The following is a 20,406-nucleotide window of genomic DNA, read 5'->3' on the forward strand; positions in this document are numbered from 1 at the left end:
CTGGTTCCTGTCAGTTACAGGCTGTATTGTTTTATCTTGTTGTATTGGTCAAGTGCGCCCCATTCCAAGCAAGTGTGCTAGCCTCTGTGTCCACATAGGTGTTGCTTTCTCTTATGTAGTTTCCTTTAGCTCAGCCTTCCCTCTATATTTTGGTCCTATGTTCTGGTGCCTTTTCCGCGCCTCCACTCCCAACCCCCTTGTTTCCCTAGTAGCAGGAGGTGTCTACTTCTACTCCAAGAGGCTTGAGAGTAGAGACAAGACAGCCTGGCAGCAGTGTGGGAAGGGCCACTTTTTAATATTAGTGGGGAAATGGATCTCCCCTAAAAATCCCAGGGAAAAATAGTACTCCATGATGCACAGTTATCCTATAGCTGTGTTCCCTAAGTTAGCCTTTGCAATATTTAACCTTCAACCTGATCTTGGCCTTGCTCATATGTGGCCAATCTACCAGCTCCTGTCACCCAGCCTACCTGACAGCTACTGTAGGAAGAAAGATACCCGGGACTTACCTATTCTGCAGGACTTAGGGGCTCAGCAAATCTTCATTTCTCCAGAAATGGGCAACTGATAACCAGGTCCCCTTTATACAGCTTACACACATATTTATTTTCTCTCTCTCTCTCTCTCTCTCTCTCTCTCTCTCTCTCTCTCTCTCTCTCTCTCTCTCACATACACACACACACACACACCCCAACCCTAAACTCTCAAGCTCATAGGCTTCCCTCCGCCAAGCTAGATGCCTATGGATGTTATCTCTTATTCACAATAAAAACCCCTAGGGGAGCAGCCATTCTGGCACTTCTTTTTTTATTTTTTATTTTATTATTATTATTTTTTAACTGTGCCCCACATACAGCTTTTATGTAAGTTTGATACAAGCTAGTGACAGGAATCTCAATTGAGAGTCACCCTACCAGATTGACCTAAGGGAAAGCCCGGGGCATTTTCTTGATTGATCTAGAAGGACCCTGTATACTGTGGGCTTGTGGTCCTGGGTACTGTAAGAAAACATACTGAGCAAGCCAATTAGCAGCACTTCTTCATGGCCCTGATTTCTGGATGATGGCTACAAGGAAGATGAAGTAAACCCTTTCCACTTCAGGTTACTTTTGGTCATGGTGTTTTATCACAGCAATAGAAACTCTAAGACCTTGCTGGCGTTTTTTTTTTGTTTGTTTGTTTCTTTGTTTTTAAGACAAAATCTTAATCTGTTAGCTTAGGCTGGCCTTAGACCTCACAGTCCTCATGCCTCAGCCCCACAGTACGGAGATTTCAGACGTGTGCTGCCAGCTCTTGCTCTTGCTGGCAAGTCTTGTTAGTTGGTTCCTTGCTTTGCTGTTGTTAGGCTGTGCTGGGGTTGCACGTAGGGCTTCGGGAGTGTTATCCAGTTGCTGAGCGAGCCCTGAGCTCCATCCACAGACGCCCTGCTGGCGATCCATCGGACTAGAGGACAGGCATTTTGAGGGTGTGCTTAGAATAGGGCCTGAGTAACCCATTTGCTTGGTGGCTTGTTGAGGTACGGTGCAGTATCACTGAGAGCTGGCATGCATGACACCTTGGGGGAAATGGTAACTGAGTAGTCAGCTGTCTCAGGAGTGCCTAAAAGGGAGGACAAGGGTGTCTTGTCATCTGCCCCAAACTAGGGAACATTAATTAGTTTTTGTTTTTGAATAAGATTTAAATTTATTGCCAAAAGCCTGTGTTCTCAGATACTGCTGATTAGGAGTACAAATTGATAGCAAACTGTTCGGAAGGCCTTAAAAACATTCATAACGTTTGACTTAGTACATCTACTGTTGAGAAACTCCCCCAAGGAAAGAATGTCTGAACAAATCCATGCTCAAAAATTCTAAGTTATTTTTAATATTTTATTCCTTCACTTATAACAAGAAATTTCAGGTAATTTAATTGTCTGACAAAAGGAAAATGAAAATATATTTCACAAAGAAATAGTAGCACTCAAGATATTTTGAAGGATATGAGAGAAAAAAATATATGAGGGAAAACACAATATAAAGAGCACAAGCGTTGGAACTCATGTGTGATTTTAAATATGCTTAAAGGGTCATCAGGAGTGCTCACCCGGCGGATAGAGTGCAGGCTGTACCTGACGGCCTGAGCTCCATCTCCAGAACTCATATAAATGTGGAAGGACGGAGCTGGTCATAAGGTTGTCATCTCACCTCCACACAAGTGTTGTAGCACACATCATACCATGCCATAATAGACACTGATAATAAATAAATTGTTTAAAAATAAAGACAAAGGAAAAGAATAAAAAATTGTTTTTGGATTTCAAATTTTGTTTCTAAGGAAAAAGTTTCTGGTATTTTAATTTAGCATTTTGGAAAGGAAAGCAAATATAAATACTCTTATTTCTTAGAAAAAGATGCTTAGTGGTAGGAAGTGGGGAATTAAGAATCCCTCATTGGGCCAGGCATGGCAGTGCACACCTCTAGTTTCAGCAGGCAGATCTTTGTGGGTTCGGGGCCAGTGTGATCTACCTAGTGAGTTCCAGGACAGCCAAGGCAACATAGAATGACCCTGTCTCAAAAACAAGCAACCAAACAAAAAATCCCTTGTTGGAGACTGGAGAGGTGGCTCAGAAGTTAAACACTTGTTCTTGCAGAGGGCCCAGGTTCAGTTCCCCACACCCACATGGTAGTTCACAACCACCCATACCTCTAGTTTCAGGGGATCCTGTACACTTTCTTACTGCCTCAGATGTTAGGCATACATGTATACATACAGGCAAAACATTCATACACATAAAATATATAAATCTTTAAAAAAAATGAAGTAAAAGAATCCCTTGTGGGCATGGCATGTACCTTTGAGGTAGAGTGCCTGCCTGGCCTGCACAGGCTTGGATTCCATCATTGGTGTGGAGTGGGGAAAGGGGACTCCAATACTCAGTTAGTTCCAGTTTTCTTCCAGATGCTTTATTTAAAGTCACACTTGTAAGCATTCTGATTTTGGCAACAGATGAGAACCTTTACAATCCTTGTCATTTGGTTATTAGAAAGCTATGCCACTGTTACAGATGAATAAATGGATATTTGGATTATTACAACATCTTGCATGGTTTGATTAATATAAGCCAATTTCCCAAAGCTCAATTCTTGCTGGTGAGTAAGATGAAATCAATTTTGAGCTTCTAACTGTGATACAGCAGCATCCTGGAGTGTTGCTAGAAATACCAGCAGCTCAGCAGTACAGCACATTGGTTAGTGGCCAGACAAGAAGGGCAAAAATGCAAGGGGCATAGTTTTATTTAATAAGGTGGTCTCTGAGTAAGAGCAGGAGGAAGAGGAGCTGGAGGAAGCAGCAGCAGTTAGAAATATTCATCTTTCCTTAAGCAACAAATGCTGGCTGCTGATAAAAATGTTAACTCTCCATCTCTCTTGTAAAGCGTACTCGAGGTGTTATCTGGCTAAGTATGTTCACTAAATATTTGGCTCACTGATCAGCATCTTTAGCTGTGTTATATAATTTTATAACCAAGCTTTGTACTTCACTCATTTATTTTTAATAACATCTCTTTATTCAGATATAATCCACCCATTAGCGTGTATAATGAGTTGTGCAACCATTACCACAGTCAATGTTAGAACATTTTCATTACCCCAAAAGGAAATCTATTAGCAGTTACTTCCTATATCCCCCAAAATTCCAGTCCCTGGTAAGCACAGATCTGCTCTCGGTCATCTAAACTGTGCAGTCTTTGCCATTGACTTTATAGCTACCTCAGCATAGTCGTCTTGAAAGGTCATCAGCACTGTGGCACACATCAGTACCTCATTTCCTTTTACCTTTTGTTGTACTCTTAGTTTGTTCTTTGAGGATTTCACTTGTGTATCTCTTTATTTTTTATTTTTATTTATGTGTATGGATGTTTTGTTTGCCTGCGGGTCTGTGTGTCACTTGCATGCCTGGTGCTCTCAGAAACCAGTAGAGGGCATTAGATCCTCTAGAACTGAAGTTACAGGCAGCTGTGAGCAGCTTTGTGGATTCCAGGAATAGAACATGGGTCCTCTGGAAGAACAGCCAATGCTTTTAACTCCTGAGCCACCTCTCTAGCCCTGTGTTTGTTTGTTTGGTTTTTTGTTTTTACTAATTTTTGTTTTTAAGAGCATACCACATTTTGTTTACCCATTCATCTGTTGATAGATACTTATTGTTCCCACTTAAACAAGTTTTTATGGGAAAATAAATTGTGTGTGCGTGCCTTGAGTTAATTTTTTCTTAGGATTTTTTTTTTAATCTATATTGTGTCAGTGTGCTTATGCTACACGTGTGAGAGTGACCAAGGAGGCCAGAAGAGGGTTTCAGGTTCTCTACAGCAGAACTTCCTGGGTAACCCACCTGACATGGGGCTGAGAATCAGACTGGAAAAGCAAGAAATGGTTCTTAACCATTGTGCCATCTCCTCAGCTCCTGAGTCAGGTTTTATGTATAAGTCCTTTGTTCACCTGTAAGTACCCATTGTCCTGGTTTGTTGGCAATACACTCATTTTTCTATTGAACTGTCTGACATTCTTAATGAAAAAACAAGTGACTGAAGGTGAAGGTTCTTTTCCAGACTCAATATCTAGTCCACTTACCTGTCTGTCTCTGCATTTATATTTTCTTCCATTCATTCTACAGAGATTTACTGGACACGTTTGTATGCCAAACACTGTGTTTGACATTCCCATGCTACTTGCTTTGGGGAACCAGGCTATCTTCAAAGCTATAAAGTTTCTTTCTTCAAATCTATTGTTAGCATAATAGTCTGTCTATCTGTCTGTCTGGCTGTCTCTCTCTCTCTCTTTCTGTCTTTTCTTTTTTTCGAGACAGGGTTTCTCTGTGTTGCCCTGACTATCCTGGAACTCACTCTGTAGACTATGCTGGCCTCTGCCTCCCAAGTGCTGGGATTAAAGGCATGTGCCACAACTGCCTGGCTGGTAATAGCATTTCTTAAAGAATTGTAATGTAGTTTCCTGTTGCCCTAAGCCTGTGGTGACATTTGGAACTCCAGCTGACTCTGGCCTGGTCTTTGTCAAGTTGTAACTTGTCCTGTTGTACAAAAAACCAGTATTTTAGTAGTTTAGGGAGTCTGAAGAATAGAGATGGTGTAGGATAGACCAGTGACTGTGCTGAAGATGAGGTTGGGTTTAAAGCAAACACATTGACTGGGATGGTGGCTCCTGGCAGGTACAGAATTTCCCAGGTTCAATCTCAGGGGTCTATCAGGTTTAAGAATAGGCATTGGCAGTTGTCCAGAGGTCAGGGACATTGCTGGCTTCCAAATCTTATTTCTAGAAGCAAGTCCTTGATAGTTTAAAGTCACAAAGAGAAAAGAGTGTTTCTAGATCATGGGTTATTTGGGCTTTTAAATAGTTATAGGAGGCAAGCATGCTACATGACAGTGGTTATTCATGTCTAGGTAAAGATTATGGTTGTAGCATTTGAAGCCAAAGAAATATTAGGTTAGCAGATTTTGATTATTTAAAATAAAGATGATCTAGTGTTATAAACTAATAAGTACATTGAAGGAATAAGTTGAGAAAATCTGTTTTAAAGATAATAAACTTTGATTTTGCTAGGCTTGTTGACAAAATACTCAAGGTTGATGATATCCAGGAACTTTCAACTTTGTTAAATACTAGTTGGACTGACTTCCTGCTCACACTTGCTTAGGGATCGTGACAGCCATATTGGAAAGTGAGTCATCAGTATCTCCCTGGTTAGTGGCTTGGCTTTGTAAGGATTAAAAACCCTGTAGGCTTAAAGAAAGAAATGTAGCTATTCCTCAGTTGTCATGAACATGTTTGCTTTGTGTTAAGAAAAAAGGTTTTAGTGGTGACTATATTGCCAGACTTAATTTCTAGCCGCATAGGTAAGTTCCAGTTGCTAGAGATGGTATTGACTGTAGACATTTTGATTTGAAAGTTTTGGAAAGCATATTATGTGATAAAACTTAGTCTAGTGCCTCTATTTATACATCCTAAATTTCTTTCAGGGATTGTGCCATCTTCTGTTGTCCTGACTTCTTTCCAGGTGATGTCAAGAGTTTTCCTAATATGGGCAGTGACACATAGTGTCAAAGAGGTGAGTAAAATTAACATTGACAGTCACCAGGGAGCTTTCTCCTACCTGTTTGCTCTGGCTGAAATCAGATCTCCAGATCATTTCAAAGTAACCAAGTTAAAGCCGATAGCTGGTGTCTACTGTTGCAATTGGGTCCAAAGTGGAAGACACACCCCTATCTGCATTGTTGCTCAATAGAGAGCTGGATCAGAGTGGAAGACCTACAGTCTCAGTTCCCATGGAGGTAGGGTGTGCACAGCATCACAACCCAGTTGTATTCTTGGTGTCTGTCTGTAGCCAGTGTGTTGGCTTCTGCATTTGGAGAGAATGGGGCACTGGCTCACTCTCAGAGCACTTCTGTTTTCATGGGACCAGGAAAGGTGAGCTTGTTTCCAGCCCGCTCAGTTGGGCTAAAGGTATTGCCATGTGCACCAGGTATGGATGGCTCATACAAGAACACCCAGTGTCAGACAGAACCTGGGGGAGAAAGCCATCATCCCCTCAGGTGTGATCTATAACCAAGCTCTAGTTTGGGTTCACGTTGTTCTGAGAGGACGCTGCTGTCCCCAGTGTCAGTTTTCTCCCATGTTACCTGGAGGAGAGTTTTGGCAGGTACAACATTCGTCTATAGCATTCAGTCTCTACACTTGTCAACCAATGTCAGCATTCGATCCCTTTGGGCTCTAGAGACCGTTTATCTATTAATATTAATCTGTGTATTCTTTGTCCTTTATTCTGAAATTCTTGTTAAAGCTTGGCGTTTGTCAGGATTTATTTTGACAGTTCTGTTCATATTTCAACTAATAATTTTTTTAAAAACTTTTTTTTAATTGGCCCATGAGATACCTGTAAAAATGTACATATCTAATGAGTTCTTAGGCAAGGTTTAAACACTTGGATTGATAAGCTGTCATTTTGTTATGGTCCCATGGAATTAGCAGGTCCATGGACTTGACTTTTCAGTCAGTCTCTTGTTCCTTGAAGATGTCTAAACTTGCTATGCAGGAAGAATGCAAAATAATTGTGTACCTACTTTTAATAACCACATTTTTAAAAAATAAAACAAGAAAATAAGTTCTAGTATTACATATAGCTTGTTGCTCTCATTCTTAGCTCTTACAGTTAGAAAGGTGTTACTTATAATACCACAGAGTTCTCTTTACACATATTTCTATGTGTATTTCTTCCTATACTTATTTGTTTATACTATAATATTTTTCATTGTAACCAGTAACTCCTAGTTTTATTTGCCAGTATTTTCAGTAACCTAAAGTCTTTCCTCATTGTCTCTCAGTTGCATCCTTTTGTCTCCAGTGCTAGGGATTGAACCCAGAGCCTTGTGCCTGGTAGACAAGCCTTCTGCTACTCAACCACCTCCCCAGCCTCATGTCACCCTTGCATTCACTCATCCCACATGCTCCTTGAACCCAAGCCTCCTGAATGGTTAGAAGTACAGGCCTGTAGCACCAGGCCTAGCTCCTTCCTTACATCTTAAATGGGCAATCATGTGGATTCAGTAAGTGAGATGCAGCTGCTGACTCACTCTGCTGATACAGGTGGATATTGATTATTTCAAGATTGATGCCTCACCTGCTTCAGGGACCACTCTTCTGCTTATTACGATGGCAGCCAAAGCAAGTGGGCAAGCACCCAAAAATGTTTGCAGTTCAAACGAAGCAATTCTACAGATTCCAGATTTCCTGGACAGACCATTGAAACAGATTGTCTATAAAGCTATTAAATGTCTCTGTGGATTACAGGTGCTAGACTTTGCCATCATCTCCAGTAACCACTCTGCCTGCCAGATGTGGAAACTTGACATTTAGCAGGTGGTTTCTAATATACTATCACACTTCAGTGTTACTGTATGTATTCATTACAGATGCATATTCACAATTGTTTCTCTGCAGCCCAAGTGATCCAGTTTTTCTGCTAACATTAACATGCCATGTTCAGAAGAACCTAGTGTAGTAAATGTCACCATCTCTTTGTCACCTCTTGGGGCTCTGCATTTCAGTGTCCTTTCTTTCATTCACTGCACCTAGTTGATCAGCTGACTTACAAGTTTCTTGAGTAAATAGAGTTGGTATTTTTGCTGACCCAGGATCTCATTTCATTTCTCTGGACAGAACTGTTCATTTGTCATTTTGTTGATTCCAGTACATTTCCAGCCCCAGTTTGCCTGGACAGCTAAGTTGAAAAGCCTGTGTTTTCTGGAGCCAGGCTGCTTGCTCTTTGTCACCTGTTCCTAAGCCCCAAGTATTAGCCAACTGCTATGTTGCTGTCTTAAAGTTCCCAGAAACTGTAATTCTATTTGCTGTGTCCAACACTGCCGATGACTTACCTTCCATTCTCCTGAAGAATCTGGAAAATAACTCTTGGTCTTACCCAGCTCTGTGCCTGTGACCATGCGAACCATGTGACTAATGTGTCCGCTTTTTTATCTCTCCGTCTCCGTTTCCTGTCACCTTCTTCTCCAAAGGGGACAGCCAGTATTATATTCTGTGGGCTTGATTCCTTCTGCCTTCTGTGCTCATTCCCCTTAGTATTTTGTTTTGTTTGTTGTTTGTTCGTTGTTCAAGACAGGGTTTGTCTGTGTAGCTCTGGCTGTCCTGAGATTCACCTCCCTCTGCCTCCCAAGTGCTGGGATTAAAGGTGTGTGCCATTGCTGTCGGCTCCTCTTGGTTTATTGTTTTGTTTTTGGTTGTTGTTTTTATTGTTTGTTTGTTTGTTTCCTGTAATTATTTTTGTGGTGTGCTAAAGTAGAGCTCATAAACCTTTCGAGATCTAACTTTTATATTGAAGTATACCCCTGCCCCCTCCCCCCATGTGCCTCTCATTCCTTTTTAAAAAACAAACAAACAGGCTCTTATGCAGCCCAGAGTCAAACTCCTGCTTCCACCTCCCAAGGTGCCACCACATCCAGCTTGAGGATTTTTTCCTTTAAGAGACCTTATAAGACACACATCCTTTCGTGTCATTTTAATTCTCTACCCGGGGGATACCAGCTACTTTGGTGCTGTAATGTACATTGTGGAACTAAAGGTGATCAGAGAGTTTTCTCTTAAAAACAAAGACCCACTCTTCCACTTGACACCATAGTAATACGGATATTAACATAAATATCTTAGGTAGGCCTGGTGGTGCTCTACCCCAGTGATTGGAAGGCAGAGGCAGGCTGATCTCTTTGAGTTTTAAACTAGCCAGGGTACATAGAGAAATCCTATCTAAAAAAAAGTTTGACACTGAGGCCTTTCCTTTACCTAATGTAGCAAATATTCTTCCAGCATTTCCTTTTAACGAGATTGTACGTATGAACAAAGAAAAGCTGTGGCACGGCAGCCAGCTCGGAGGGGAGAGGGGAGTTAGAAGAGGCAGTCCACAACTCTAGCTGACCCAGAGTTTCTTCCTGTCCCAGATCTGAACTGGCTGATTCAGCATCTGGCCTCTGCAGGTACTTGCTCCCCCACTCTCTGTCTGGGTCTGAGTGTGAGTCTTCTGATTAAACTGAGTCAGGAACAGCATCTTTAAAGTGAATTGGAGTGGGCATGTGTATTAGTTAGGGTTTTACTGCTGTGAACAGACACTATGACCAAGGCAAGTCTTATAAAAAAACAACATTTAATTGGGGCTGGCTTACAGGTTCAGAGGTTCAGTTCATTATCATCAAGGTGGGAGCATGGCAGTATCCAGGCAGGCATGGTGCAGGAGGAGCTGAGAGTTCTATGTCTTCATCCAAAGGCTGCTAGTGGAAGACTGACTTCCAGGCAACTAGGGTGAGGATCTTATACCCACACCCACAGTGACACACCCATTCCAACCAGGTCACACCTATTCCAACAAGGCCACACCTTCAGATGGTGCCACTCCCTGGTCCAAGGATATACAAACCATCACATTCCACTCCCTGGTCCCCATAGATTTGTTCAAAAACATGAGTCTATGGGGGCCATACTTAAACATAGCATAATGCAAAATGCATTTAGTGCAACTTTCAAAGTCCTCATAGTCTATAGCAGTTGCAACAATGTTAAAAGTCCAAAGTTCAAGGTCTCTTCTGAGATTCATTCAACTTAATTAACTGTAATCACCAAAGCAAGGCAGGAAACCAGCTGGGCAAACTCCAAACTCTGCATCTCCATGGCTGATGTCAAAGTGGTCTTCAGATCTCCACTCCTTTTTCATCTTTTTTGACTGCAACAAACTGCTTCCTCCTGGGCTGGTTCCACTCCCTGTTAGCAGCTTTCCTCAGCATGTATCCCATGGCTCTGGCATCTTTTTTTTTTTTTTTTTTTTTTTTTTTGGTTTTTCCAAGACAGGGTTTCTCTGTGTAGCCCTGGCTGTCTTGGAACTCACTCTGTAGACCAGGCTGGCCTCAAACTCAGAAATCTGCCTGCCTCTGCCTCCGGCTCTGGCATCTTTAACATCTTTGAGTCTCCAAGGCAATTTCAATGTTACAGCTTCTTCTTTCAGTGTCTGGGATTCCACTTGATCTTTTGGACTCCTCCTAAGGGCTGGCATCACTTCTCCATCTCTGTCCTCTGTAGCACTCTATGCTCAGGTTGATCCACTCCATTATGGCTGCTGTTCTTGGTGATCATCCCATGGTACTGACATCTTCAACACACTGGGGTGTTCCACTCCAACTAGGCTTCACCAGTAGCCTCTCATAGGCTCTCTTCAGGGTGCCAAGCCTCAAATCCTTTGCATGACCCCTTCAATCCTGGGCCATCAACTACAGCTGAGGCTTCACCTTCTCCAATGGGCTTCCCTGGCCTCTCACAGTGCTAAGCCTCAGCTTCTCTCCATGATCCCTTCATTCCTTCACAAGCAGTACCACCTGAGTGACTCTTACACATTACCAAGTCCAGCCGCAGCATGAGTATCTTGGGTATCTCTGGAACACAGCTTCTTTGTGATCCCAGAAAACAATTTCCAGAAGATTTCACCTCAACGATGCTGGTCTCTTCTTAATCACCGCTAATTCCTTAGCTCCAGCTAACCAGCATCAAATTTCCCAGTAGTTCCTTCCATTCTTAACTCTAGAGCCAGAGGCACATGGCTGAAGCTGTCGAGTTCTGCTGCTTACAGGAACTAGAACATGATCCCCTTGTATTATTACATTATCACTAGCTTTATGTTTTCTAAATCCTTCACTGCCTAAGCTTGGCTATCCTGGTTCTTGCTCATTGACCTTGAATGTAGAGATCAGCATGCTTGTCTCATGGGATTAAAGGTGTGTACCACCATGCCTGGATCTAATTTAGCTGGGTAGGATCTTGCCTCAAGGTCCCACTCCCTTAATCTTTATTTCCTAGAACACAAGATTTTGCTCCATTTTACTTCCTGGTACTCCTTTAATACTCAAACCATATATTTTATATTTTTCCTTTCTAAGCTTGCTATGCTTGTTCAAACTTTTCTTCATAAGACTGAACCAGAGAACAAAGTCTCTGCTGGGCTTTTTTGAAACTTCTTTTGTCAATGCAATTAATCCAAGTCTCTTTACCTTAGCCTCAGGCAAACTTTTCAGACAAGGGTAAAAAGTAGCCACATTCTTCACCAAAATACCACAAAACCAGTCTTTATACCACATTCTGAAATTCTTCTCCTTTGAAATCTCTTGGGCCAGGTCAACACAGTTCAAATTACTCCCAGCAACAAAGTCTTCCATATTCCTACTAGGATGACCCATTAAGCCCCATTTAAAGCATTCCACTGCTTTCCAAATCCAAAGTCCCAAAATCCACATTCTTTCAAATAAAAGCATGGTCAGGCCTATCACAGCAATACCCCACTCCTGGTACCAACTTCTGTATTAGTTAGGGTTTTACTGCTGTGAACAGACACTATGACCAAGGCAAGTCTTATAAAAAAACAACATTTAATTGGGGCTGGCTTACAGGTTCAGAGGTTCAGTTCATTATCATCAAGGTGGGAGCATGGCAGTATCCAGGCAGGCATGGTGCAGGAGGAGCTGAGAGTTCTATGTCTTCATCCAAAGGCTGCTAGTGGAAGACTGACTTCCAGGCAACTAGGGTGAGGATCTTATACCCACACCCACAGTGACACACCCATTCCAACCAGGTCACACCTATTCCAACAAGGCCACACCTTCAGATGGTGCCACTCCCTGGTCCAAGGATATACAAACCATCACAGCATGACTTGACTTTCTGTTTCTCATCATGATTCCCCATGAAAAAAAACCCACATATCCTTGCTTGTTCTGGAACAGTTATGCTTGGCCTCAGATTCCTAGACACACAGCTAGACCACTGTTAGGGTCTATCCTGACTCAGCCCTCTGCAAAAGCCACCTCAAGTCTTCCTGAATCTTCAGAGTAAGAGCACCATGATGCTCTTCCAGGTCTTCTGTGGGAAACAGTTGGAAGTTCAAGGGTGCCAGCCAAGGATACTTTACTGGAGGTGATCTTCGTAAAATAAAACTAAACCTCAAAGATAGAGCTTCGACTCCGGTTCTTACTGTTTCCTGCAACCAGAACAAGGGCTGTTACCCCACACTCTTTGGTACCTCTTTGTGGCATACTACTGGCTCCTGGCATTTACTCTACTGTTCTTGCCATTCATCAAGGGGCTTACAAATACACTGAAGTCAGAATTAAGAAATTAGTGTGTGATGCCGTATTCCTGTACTGATTATTGTATGATACATTGTAACTTACAGAAGCTTTAACATTTATTCTTGGCTACTGTCCCTTGAGGTAGGTTGGGCTCTCCATTAGAGTTCGAGAGCTAGAGAGGCAAAGTTGGACTTCTAAGTCCTTGATCTTCTTAACACATCACAGTTGACTTCCTGCCACAGTTTGGAAAGGCTGCATGTGTTGTCCTCATTGTCCTTATGCTGACTTGTCATTGCCTGGTGGCATAGAGAGCCTCTGCCGAGGATGCTGTCAGCACCTCATTTTGCTGAGTGCATAGTGAGGTGTGCTTCTTCTATTACATCATTTGCACACCTCACACAGATCAGTAGTGAGCCTCCTCCCCAGGCTTACTTGCAGCACGCTGCTTTGGGGGTTTTGTTTTGTTGTGTATTTTGTTTCCTTTTTTGTTACAGGGTGTTTAATTAATTCCCTTTCTGTTGCTGTGACAAAAATACCTCGATGAAAGCAGCTATAGGGGAAGGGTTTCCACCTATAGTTCCAGACAGTGTGCTGACACTGAGGGTAACATAAACAGGAGAACAAATGAGAGCAGCTTTCTTGTACTCAGCCAGCTGGTGCTACTCACAGGGCTTCAGCTTCCCTCATCAGTAACAATCAAGACAGTCCTCTGTAGGCATCTCCACAGGTCGGCTTCATCTAGACCTTACTAATGCTGGAACCCTTTAATATAGTTCCTCATGTTGTGATGACCCCCAACCGTAAAGTTGTTTTTGTTGCTACTTCATAACTGTAATTTTGCTACTACTATGAATCATAAAATATTTTTGGAAATAGAGGTTTGCCAAAAGGGTCATGATGCACAGGTTGAAAACTACTGATCTAGACAATCCCTCACAGAGACTCTTCTCAGGGGATTCTAGGTTCTATAAAGTTAATTAACTGTTAAACAAGGTCTCCTGTCTCCCAAGCTGGCCTTAAATTCCTACATAACTGAGGGTGTCCTTAAACTCTTCTCCTTCCATCTCTACATTGAGAATTGTGATCTCAGGTTTGCCGCCATGCCTGGTGTTCTACAGTGCTGGGGATTGAGCCCAAGCTTTCAAACACGGTAGGCAGACACTCTCCTAACTGAGATATAGCCCCAGTCCTACTTCTCAAGTTTTGTTACTGCTCTCATGGCTCACTGGCTGATTCATTGGCTGATCTGCTTTAAAGTATTAAGACTTTTTACATTTAGTATTCATGGACCATTTGGACCAGAATTACCAAGATTATTTATTTAAAATGTAAATTTCAGGTCCCGCTCCACACTTGACAGAGGATATCTTAAACCAAGTCCAAGGAATGAACATTTTTAGATAATCTCTTGAGTTCTAAGCTTTGGAAAATGCCCTAAAAATACCTGTGTTCTGTTGAGTTCACCCTCCTGTTTCAGTTCTCATTCCCAAAACCAAGGGGGTGGGTATTAATGGAGTTCACTGTAGAGGGGCAGCAGGCTGGTTGGTGACTGGAGTACCACTGGCCATCTCTTTTTTTTTAAAGCTTGTATATATAGGATATTTTTTATTGAGTATCAGCAGATAGACATTTTTAAATGCTATATTTGAATCATACTAGAAAAACTGTTTTTTAGATCAAAACATCTAGTAAGTTTTTCTCAAATTCTAGTGTGTGTAAAAATAGACTAAAAAATTTGTTAGAATTTATATTTTGATTTATAGAATTTTTTTTCTGGGTGTGTTCCTAACCTGCTCTCATGTGCATGGCCGTACACACACACACACACACACACACACACACATAGTTTTAAAAAATTTTTAGCAGATTCATTTAGGTATTTTATGTGTGGAGTATTTTTGTCTGCAAGTGTATATGGTGTGCACCACATGTATACCTAATACCTTATGCAGGTGAGAAAAGGGGGTTGGATCCCCTGAGACTAAGACTGTAGGTGTTTGGGTGCCGCCGAGTAGGTCCTGGGAATTGAACCTGGGTCCTCTCCTGCAAAAGCAAGTATTCTTAACCATGGAGCCACCTCTCCAGCCCCACATACACACCTTTTTAAAACATAAAATAAGAGCTTTCAAAGCTTTCATTCTTTCCAAAGCTTTCAAAGAGAGAGCTACATAATTCTGATATAAGGTAGCACACAAAAGGAGGAACTGGGGCATACAGAGGAGGTTTGGGATAAGAACATACTGAAACTTTGCAAGGCAAACATCTGGTGAATGTGAGAGCTACTTTGAGCATCCTGGTTTGTGGGGGAGGGTTCTTCCCATTTGTAGCTCATTTTTAATCTCTTGGGCTGGCTCCACTGCACCTTTTCTCAGCAGGCATCCTACATTCCTGGTATGTCAGTTAACTTCTGTACCACTGACAGAAATAACTAGGAAGTCAGTTCTGTAATTCTCCAGTATCACATCCCTATACGAATTCCAGGCATTCAGTCTCCTTAGGAGAGAAGACAGTGGCTGGGGCTAGGAATGTAGCTAGAGTGCTTATGGAATGAGTCCAGGCCATAAACTGGGTATAGCACTTTATGCATGCAGAAGGATCAGAAGTACAAAATGGTCATCAGTTAGTTATATAGGGATTTGCAAGCTAACCTGGGATACTTAAGATCCTGTCTCAACAACAATAAAAGATCAGTGGTGGGCTGGAAAGACAGCTCAGCAGTTATGAGTACTGGCTACTGGGCTGGAGAGATGGCTCAGTAGTTAAGAGCACTGACTGGTCTTCCAGAGGAAGAGTAATTCCCAGCACCCACGTGGCAGCTTACAACTGTCTGTAACTCCTATTCCAGGGATCCAATGCCCTCACAAAGACAAACATGCAACAACAATGTACATAAAATAAAAAATGTAAAATTATATAATATATATGTGGCTACTGTTCCCAAGGACGTGAGTTCAGTTTTCAGTACCCTCATGATGCTCACAGCCAGTCCCAGAGCCTTTCCACGGGTACTGCATTCACATGGTTTATTCACATCCAGGTGAGCTGTAAAATAAACATAAATAAACTTTAAGAAAAAAAAAAGGGGGGTCAAAGCTGGAGAGACAGCTCAGTGGTTAAGAGTACTGGCTGCTCTTCCAGAGGTCTTGAGTTCAATTTCCAGCAACCACATGGTGGCTCACCATCTTTAATGTGATCTGATAGCCTCTTGTGGTATGCAGGTGTACATGCAGATAGAGTACTCATACATAAATAAATCTTTAAAACAAACAAAACAAACAAAAAAATGTGGTCAGTGGCCACATCTTTGAATGGCAACAGTGTTATTCCCCTGCTTCCAGGGTATTCTGGTGGCCTCCCTAGGGATTCCTTCCCACCTGCAATATTGGTAGGATACAAAAGGGCAGAGGCTGCAACAGAGCCATCTGAGATTCCCAAGTGAGGGACACCATGTAGAGACAATCTTAAGTTGGTGGACTCCAGAGTTCCCTATTACATATTTAAAGAGTTACAGAATCCCTAGAATTCCTTTAAACCACTAAGTGTAACTCCTGGGTAGGTTCTGGCATTTCCCCCATTTGTCTTTTGCTGCTGAACAGTTAAAGGAAGCTGAAGAAGAAAGTTGGGGCATCCAGAAGAGACAAAGCACCCTCTCATCTGTTTGGTGATAAGGTGTGGGGAACACAGCTGTGTCACACTGAGTTCTGGTGTTGTAGAACACAGAGGCTCCACATGTGTCATGCACATGAGGAGGTGATGACCTGTCACCCAGGCTTTTCTTGTCCTCACAGTTGTGAAGTAAGAGTGTGTGAGAACACAGTTGAGGTAGTGAGGAGTCAGTCGGTCACTAGCTCATAGAGGTGCAGAAAGGACACTGGGAGTGAGGCTCATCCTGGAGGGAGTTTTCTCTTTCTTCCTCCCTGGCCCCCTTCTTTTCTATTCTTCTTTGCTGATCCTCCAGCTAGGTTCACAGAGTGCCGATGCTGCCCATGCTGTCACTGGAGGGCTTGTAGCTTCCTTCCTGTGGCTATACGTGTTCCTTGGCCATGTTGTATCATTCCCAGCAGGTACCACCCACAAGCTTAGTGAGTTAGGCAGACAGCAGCTTTGTATCTTACTGTTCAAGGAGATGAGATACTGTGTCTAGAGTGTGCCACTGTCTTTCTGAATGCTGTGCCTGGACTATGCCAGTCTCTCTTGTGCCCTTCCCACAGTGATGTTCTTCTGTGCATCTCCTCTGCTCAGATACTGTTCAGTATCCTCTAGTCCCCTTGAAAGCTAGGCATCCAACATTCCCCCATTCCATCTATTTCCTTACTTTCTATTTTAGACACTCCTGTAGGTGGGTGCACATCACCTTCACTTTTAAAATTAGCCCACTCCTAAAGGCAAAAAACTTCATTCTTTGATTGTTAATCAGGCTCTGTCAAACTTTAGACAGCTCTTGGGTAAAGGCAGCACACTAGAATATCACTTCTACATCTTATAATTGTGGGCACTTAGTGATTATGCTTTTTATCTGTTTGCTAAATTGTCCTTTTGCCATTGCCTATCTGGGATGATTGTGGCAAAATCAGAATGTCTAATTTTTCTCTGAGTTTTCTGCTTACCAATTTCCAATATTGTACTTCAGTATATAAAAGATACTTAGATCCATTATGCTTGGCCAAGGTTCACTTCTGCCATTTCATGATCTTTCTCTTTCTCCCATGGTCTTAACCCCTCAGCTCCTGTCAGACTCCACTAGAGCACATGCCATTTAAAATAGGATGTCCTCTGATGATAGTTCAGTCAGTTGTTTGTTTAAAAACTGCATCCATCTTTGTAAAAAAAATTTGAAAGTTAGCCTCACTCCATGCAGAGGGCAGCCCTCCTCATCAGCTCGTAGCTGAATAAGTTCAAGCTCATCAAGGCAGGGAAATGACTAAGTTTCCTTAACATTAGTCTGTTTCTGTTCTGGAGTCCACACTGCACCCCACATTGTCTTCATCCTGGTGACTTCCCCTAAAAACATCTGTTACATGAAGTTCCTAACACCAGAGTAAAATCTGACACACAGCATCCCCGGTGTCAGGGAAGAGACAGCTACACTGGGTCATTTCTCTGGAAACTTATACAGTTGTCTTCATTCTGAGAAATGCCATTCAGAGGAAGAAGGTCTGGGGCTAGCAGGGAGTGTCCTGCCCATTTTGCTGAGGTCTCCTGAGAAGCGGCCTGCTCTGTCCAGGCAGTTCCAGTCCTTTCAGGTTGAAGAATAACCTGCTTCTTTCTCATCGCTTCTGGTCCTAGATTTTAGGGTATTTTGTGCATTTTATATTTTAGTCTCTTAAAACACTGATGGTTCTTCCATATAATGGATGTTATGGATGCACCTGTGCAGCACCCTGCATTTTCCCAGGTTTTGACAGTTACAGCAAAATAGCTTGTTGTTGAAACATGTTTTCTTCAAGCATATGCGCTATTGGGTAGTGTCAACACATGCAGTGTAGCTATCTGTTAGTAGAAGACAGTGTTCAGGACAAATCTGGTCCCTTGCAGTCCTCAGACTACCAAAGATGTTCAGCTTTTGACATCAGGGACACAAGAGTGACAAAAGAAGTGTGACTTGGACTTAATACTCTCCCAAATAAACAAATGAAACTTACTGTCTGGGGGCAGCCTGAGAGACAAGGCGTGTGTCACAGAACAGTTGTGATGTCAGTAAGAGTTGTTAGCAGTGAGCTCCAGTACTTGTGTCCTCATGGCAAGTGGCTTAAGGTGCTGCCTTAGAGACACATGCATGCTGCAGTATGCTCCATTCTCTTTACTTCATCCAGTTAGATTTTCATGTGCATTTTCCTCATGCTTTGTAAATGACTATGACACATTTAAAAAAAAAAAAAGCAGTCAGAAAACACAGGAGTACTTGGTATGTTGTTCTTCAACTTAAGGACTGCTAATTTTAAACAGATCCCCAATAGTGGAGGTGGCTTTTGTGGTCCTCTGCCTGTGTGATGCAGAGTTGGATCTGATGGCCAGGGGCAAGGCCACATAGGCCTCACCCTTCAGAGAGATTGTTCACTCTGACAGCATATCCCAGATGCACCCTTGCTGAGAAGCAAGCCACATGCCTCTCCGGGTTGAGTTAAATGGTACCATGGAATACAGTCAGCATTGTTAATATCTGCATGATTTAGAGAGCCGTGTTTCCCACTGTAAAAGTTAGGTGATTGGCATGCATCGTGAGCATTGCTAAAATATGTCAGCAAAGTCAGGAGAAGTTAAAAGGTTTGACCTATAAAGTGCTTTTAAACAAGAGTGTTCTACAGTACATTGAATGGCATTCTTAAAGCATTGATTAATATTCATTTGGAAACTTTTATATGTGGGAAGAACTCTTTCTTCTTTGCCAGAGCAGTCCCCTATATACTGTAGCTTTTTTAAAAACGCATTTATTTTGAAGCATGAAGGAAAACATCGTAAGAATCCTGGTGCTTTCTACCTCCTAAGAGCCATCCTGCTCAGCAAACAGTCAGTCTGTTGGCCATCCTATGGCCCATAGGGGACCCTGAGAAGTTGCTCCTATTCCTATGCTTCTAGAAAAGACGTATGAAGTATACACTCGTGTTTAGGAAAGAGGGCCCAGTAACGATTTTTTACTTTTCCTTATCATGTTCAAACTGTCGTTATAAGCAGTGGTGTATCATAAAAGAACTAAGGCACTTTACTAAGTTGTCTGCATTTTCCAGAGAGGACCTTTTTCAAGTCTGGTGTAAAACCCCGGTAAGATGGACTTGATACTTGTGTGGCTGTGTGTGTGTGTGCATGTGCAGGGCCTGCTTTGCCTTAAGTGGGCAGACTAATCATGAGTATTCTAGGTTTATACATGGCCAAGCTTTACCTTGGTTCTTTTCCGCTTGCTGCCATAGATGTTTGTTTAAACCCACCACACTTTCCTGCTTCTCCCTCCTACCCTTTGCTTTGCTCTGGCTCTACCAAAATAGCCAGAGTTTGGAAGTTCTGTCTCTTGCCTTCCTTCTGTGCTGGTGGCTGTCTTACTGGGTCAGCTGTAAAGGCTAGCCCACTTTAAGTACCCTCTTGGTACTTTCATGCGTTCTAGAAAATGGGCTGGATACCTAGAAAGCCATAAAGCTAGAGATGGAGGAGCACTTTGAGCTCGTGACTTCAGGGAAAGTGCTTTGTATCTCTGTGGAGCCCAGAGCTTTTCAGATGTGCGCCATTGCATTCCCTTACCATTTGGAGTCAAGGCTCAGCTGGTGACAGAGGGACTGGTAAGTGCAGGCCACCTCATAAAAGCTGGCCTCAGCTAGTCATTGCCTGCCAGATCCAGTCTGAGTTTCTTAGGAAAAGGTAAAAATCCAGACATTAACTTTCCCATTAAAATGTAAAATTAAAAAATTAAAACAAAAAACTAGTTTAAATATTTTTAATTCACTGTACGAGTCAAACTGAGCAGCCATGGGCAGAGACAATGGGTGCTGTTTTCATCTCTGCTCTAAGAGCTTTTATTTATATTTTCTATCTTTTGAAACTTTTGTCCTTACTACACTACAAGGAATAAATACTGTGGCACTCACAATGTATGTTGCCAATTTGATGTAGTCTAGTGTCCAGATGTTATGTGTCTGACAGTGATAAAGTCCCTTGAGAAGTACAGCTGGCAGGCTGTGGGGTAAGTGTTCCTCAGCTCTTCCTTTAGGGTCACAGCAGCCTGATGTGGGGAACATTGTTCTCTAAGCTATTGTGGCTGTACT

The 20,406-nt window shown here is 42.4% G+C and overlaps 1 protein-coding gene across 1 annotated transcript in view; it reads left to right on the top strand.

The window, feature by feature from the left end:
• The window catches only part of Hacd2 (3-hydroxyacyl-CoA dehydratase 2), a 91,306-nt gene that overhangs the window by 48,953 nt on the left and 21,947 nt on the right, over positions 1 to 20,406 (top strand). Inside the window, exon 4 of the mRNA XM_021185030.2 lies at positions 6,005 to 6,093. Within this exon, the coding sequence (XP_021040689.1) occupies positions 6,005 to 6,093 (89 nt within the window). The remainder of the gene's footprint in view (positions 1 to 6,004; positions 6,094 to 20,406) is intronic.

This window comes from Mus caroli, unplaced genomic scaffold (genome assembly GCF_978045245.1).
Source record: "Mus caroli unplaced genomic scaffold, Mus_caroli_1 scaffold_17, whole genome shotgun sequence".
Taxonomy (NCBI): Eukaryota; Metazoa; Chordata; class Mammalia; order Rodentia; family Muridae; genus Mus; species Mus caroli.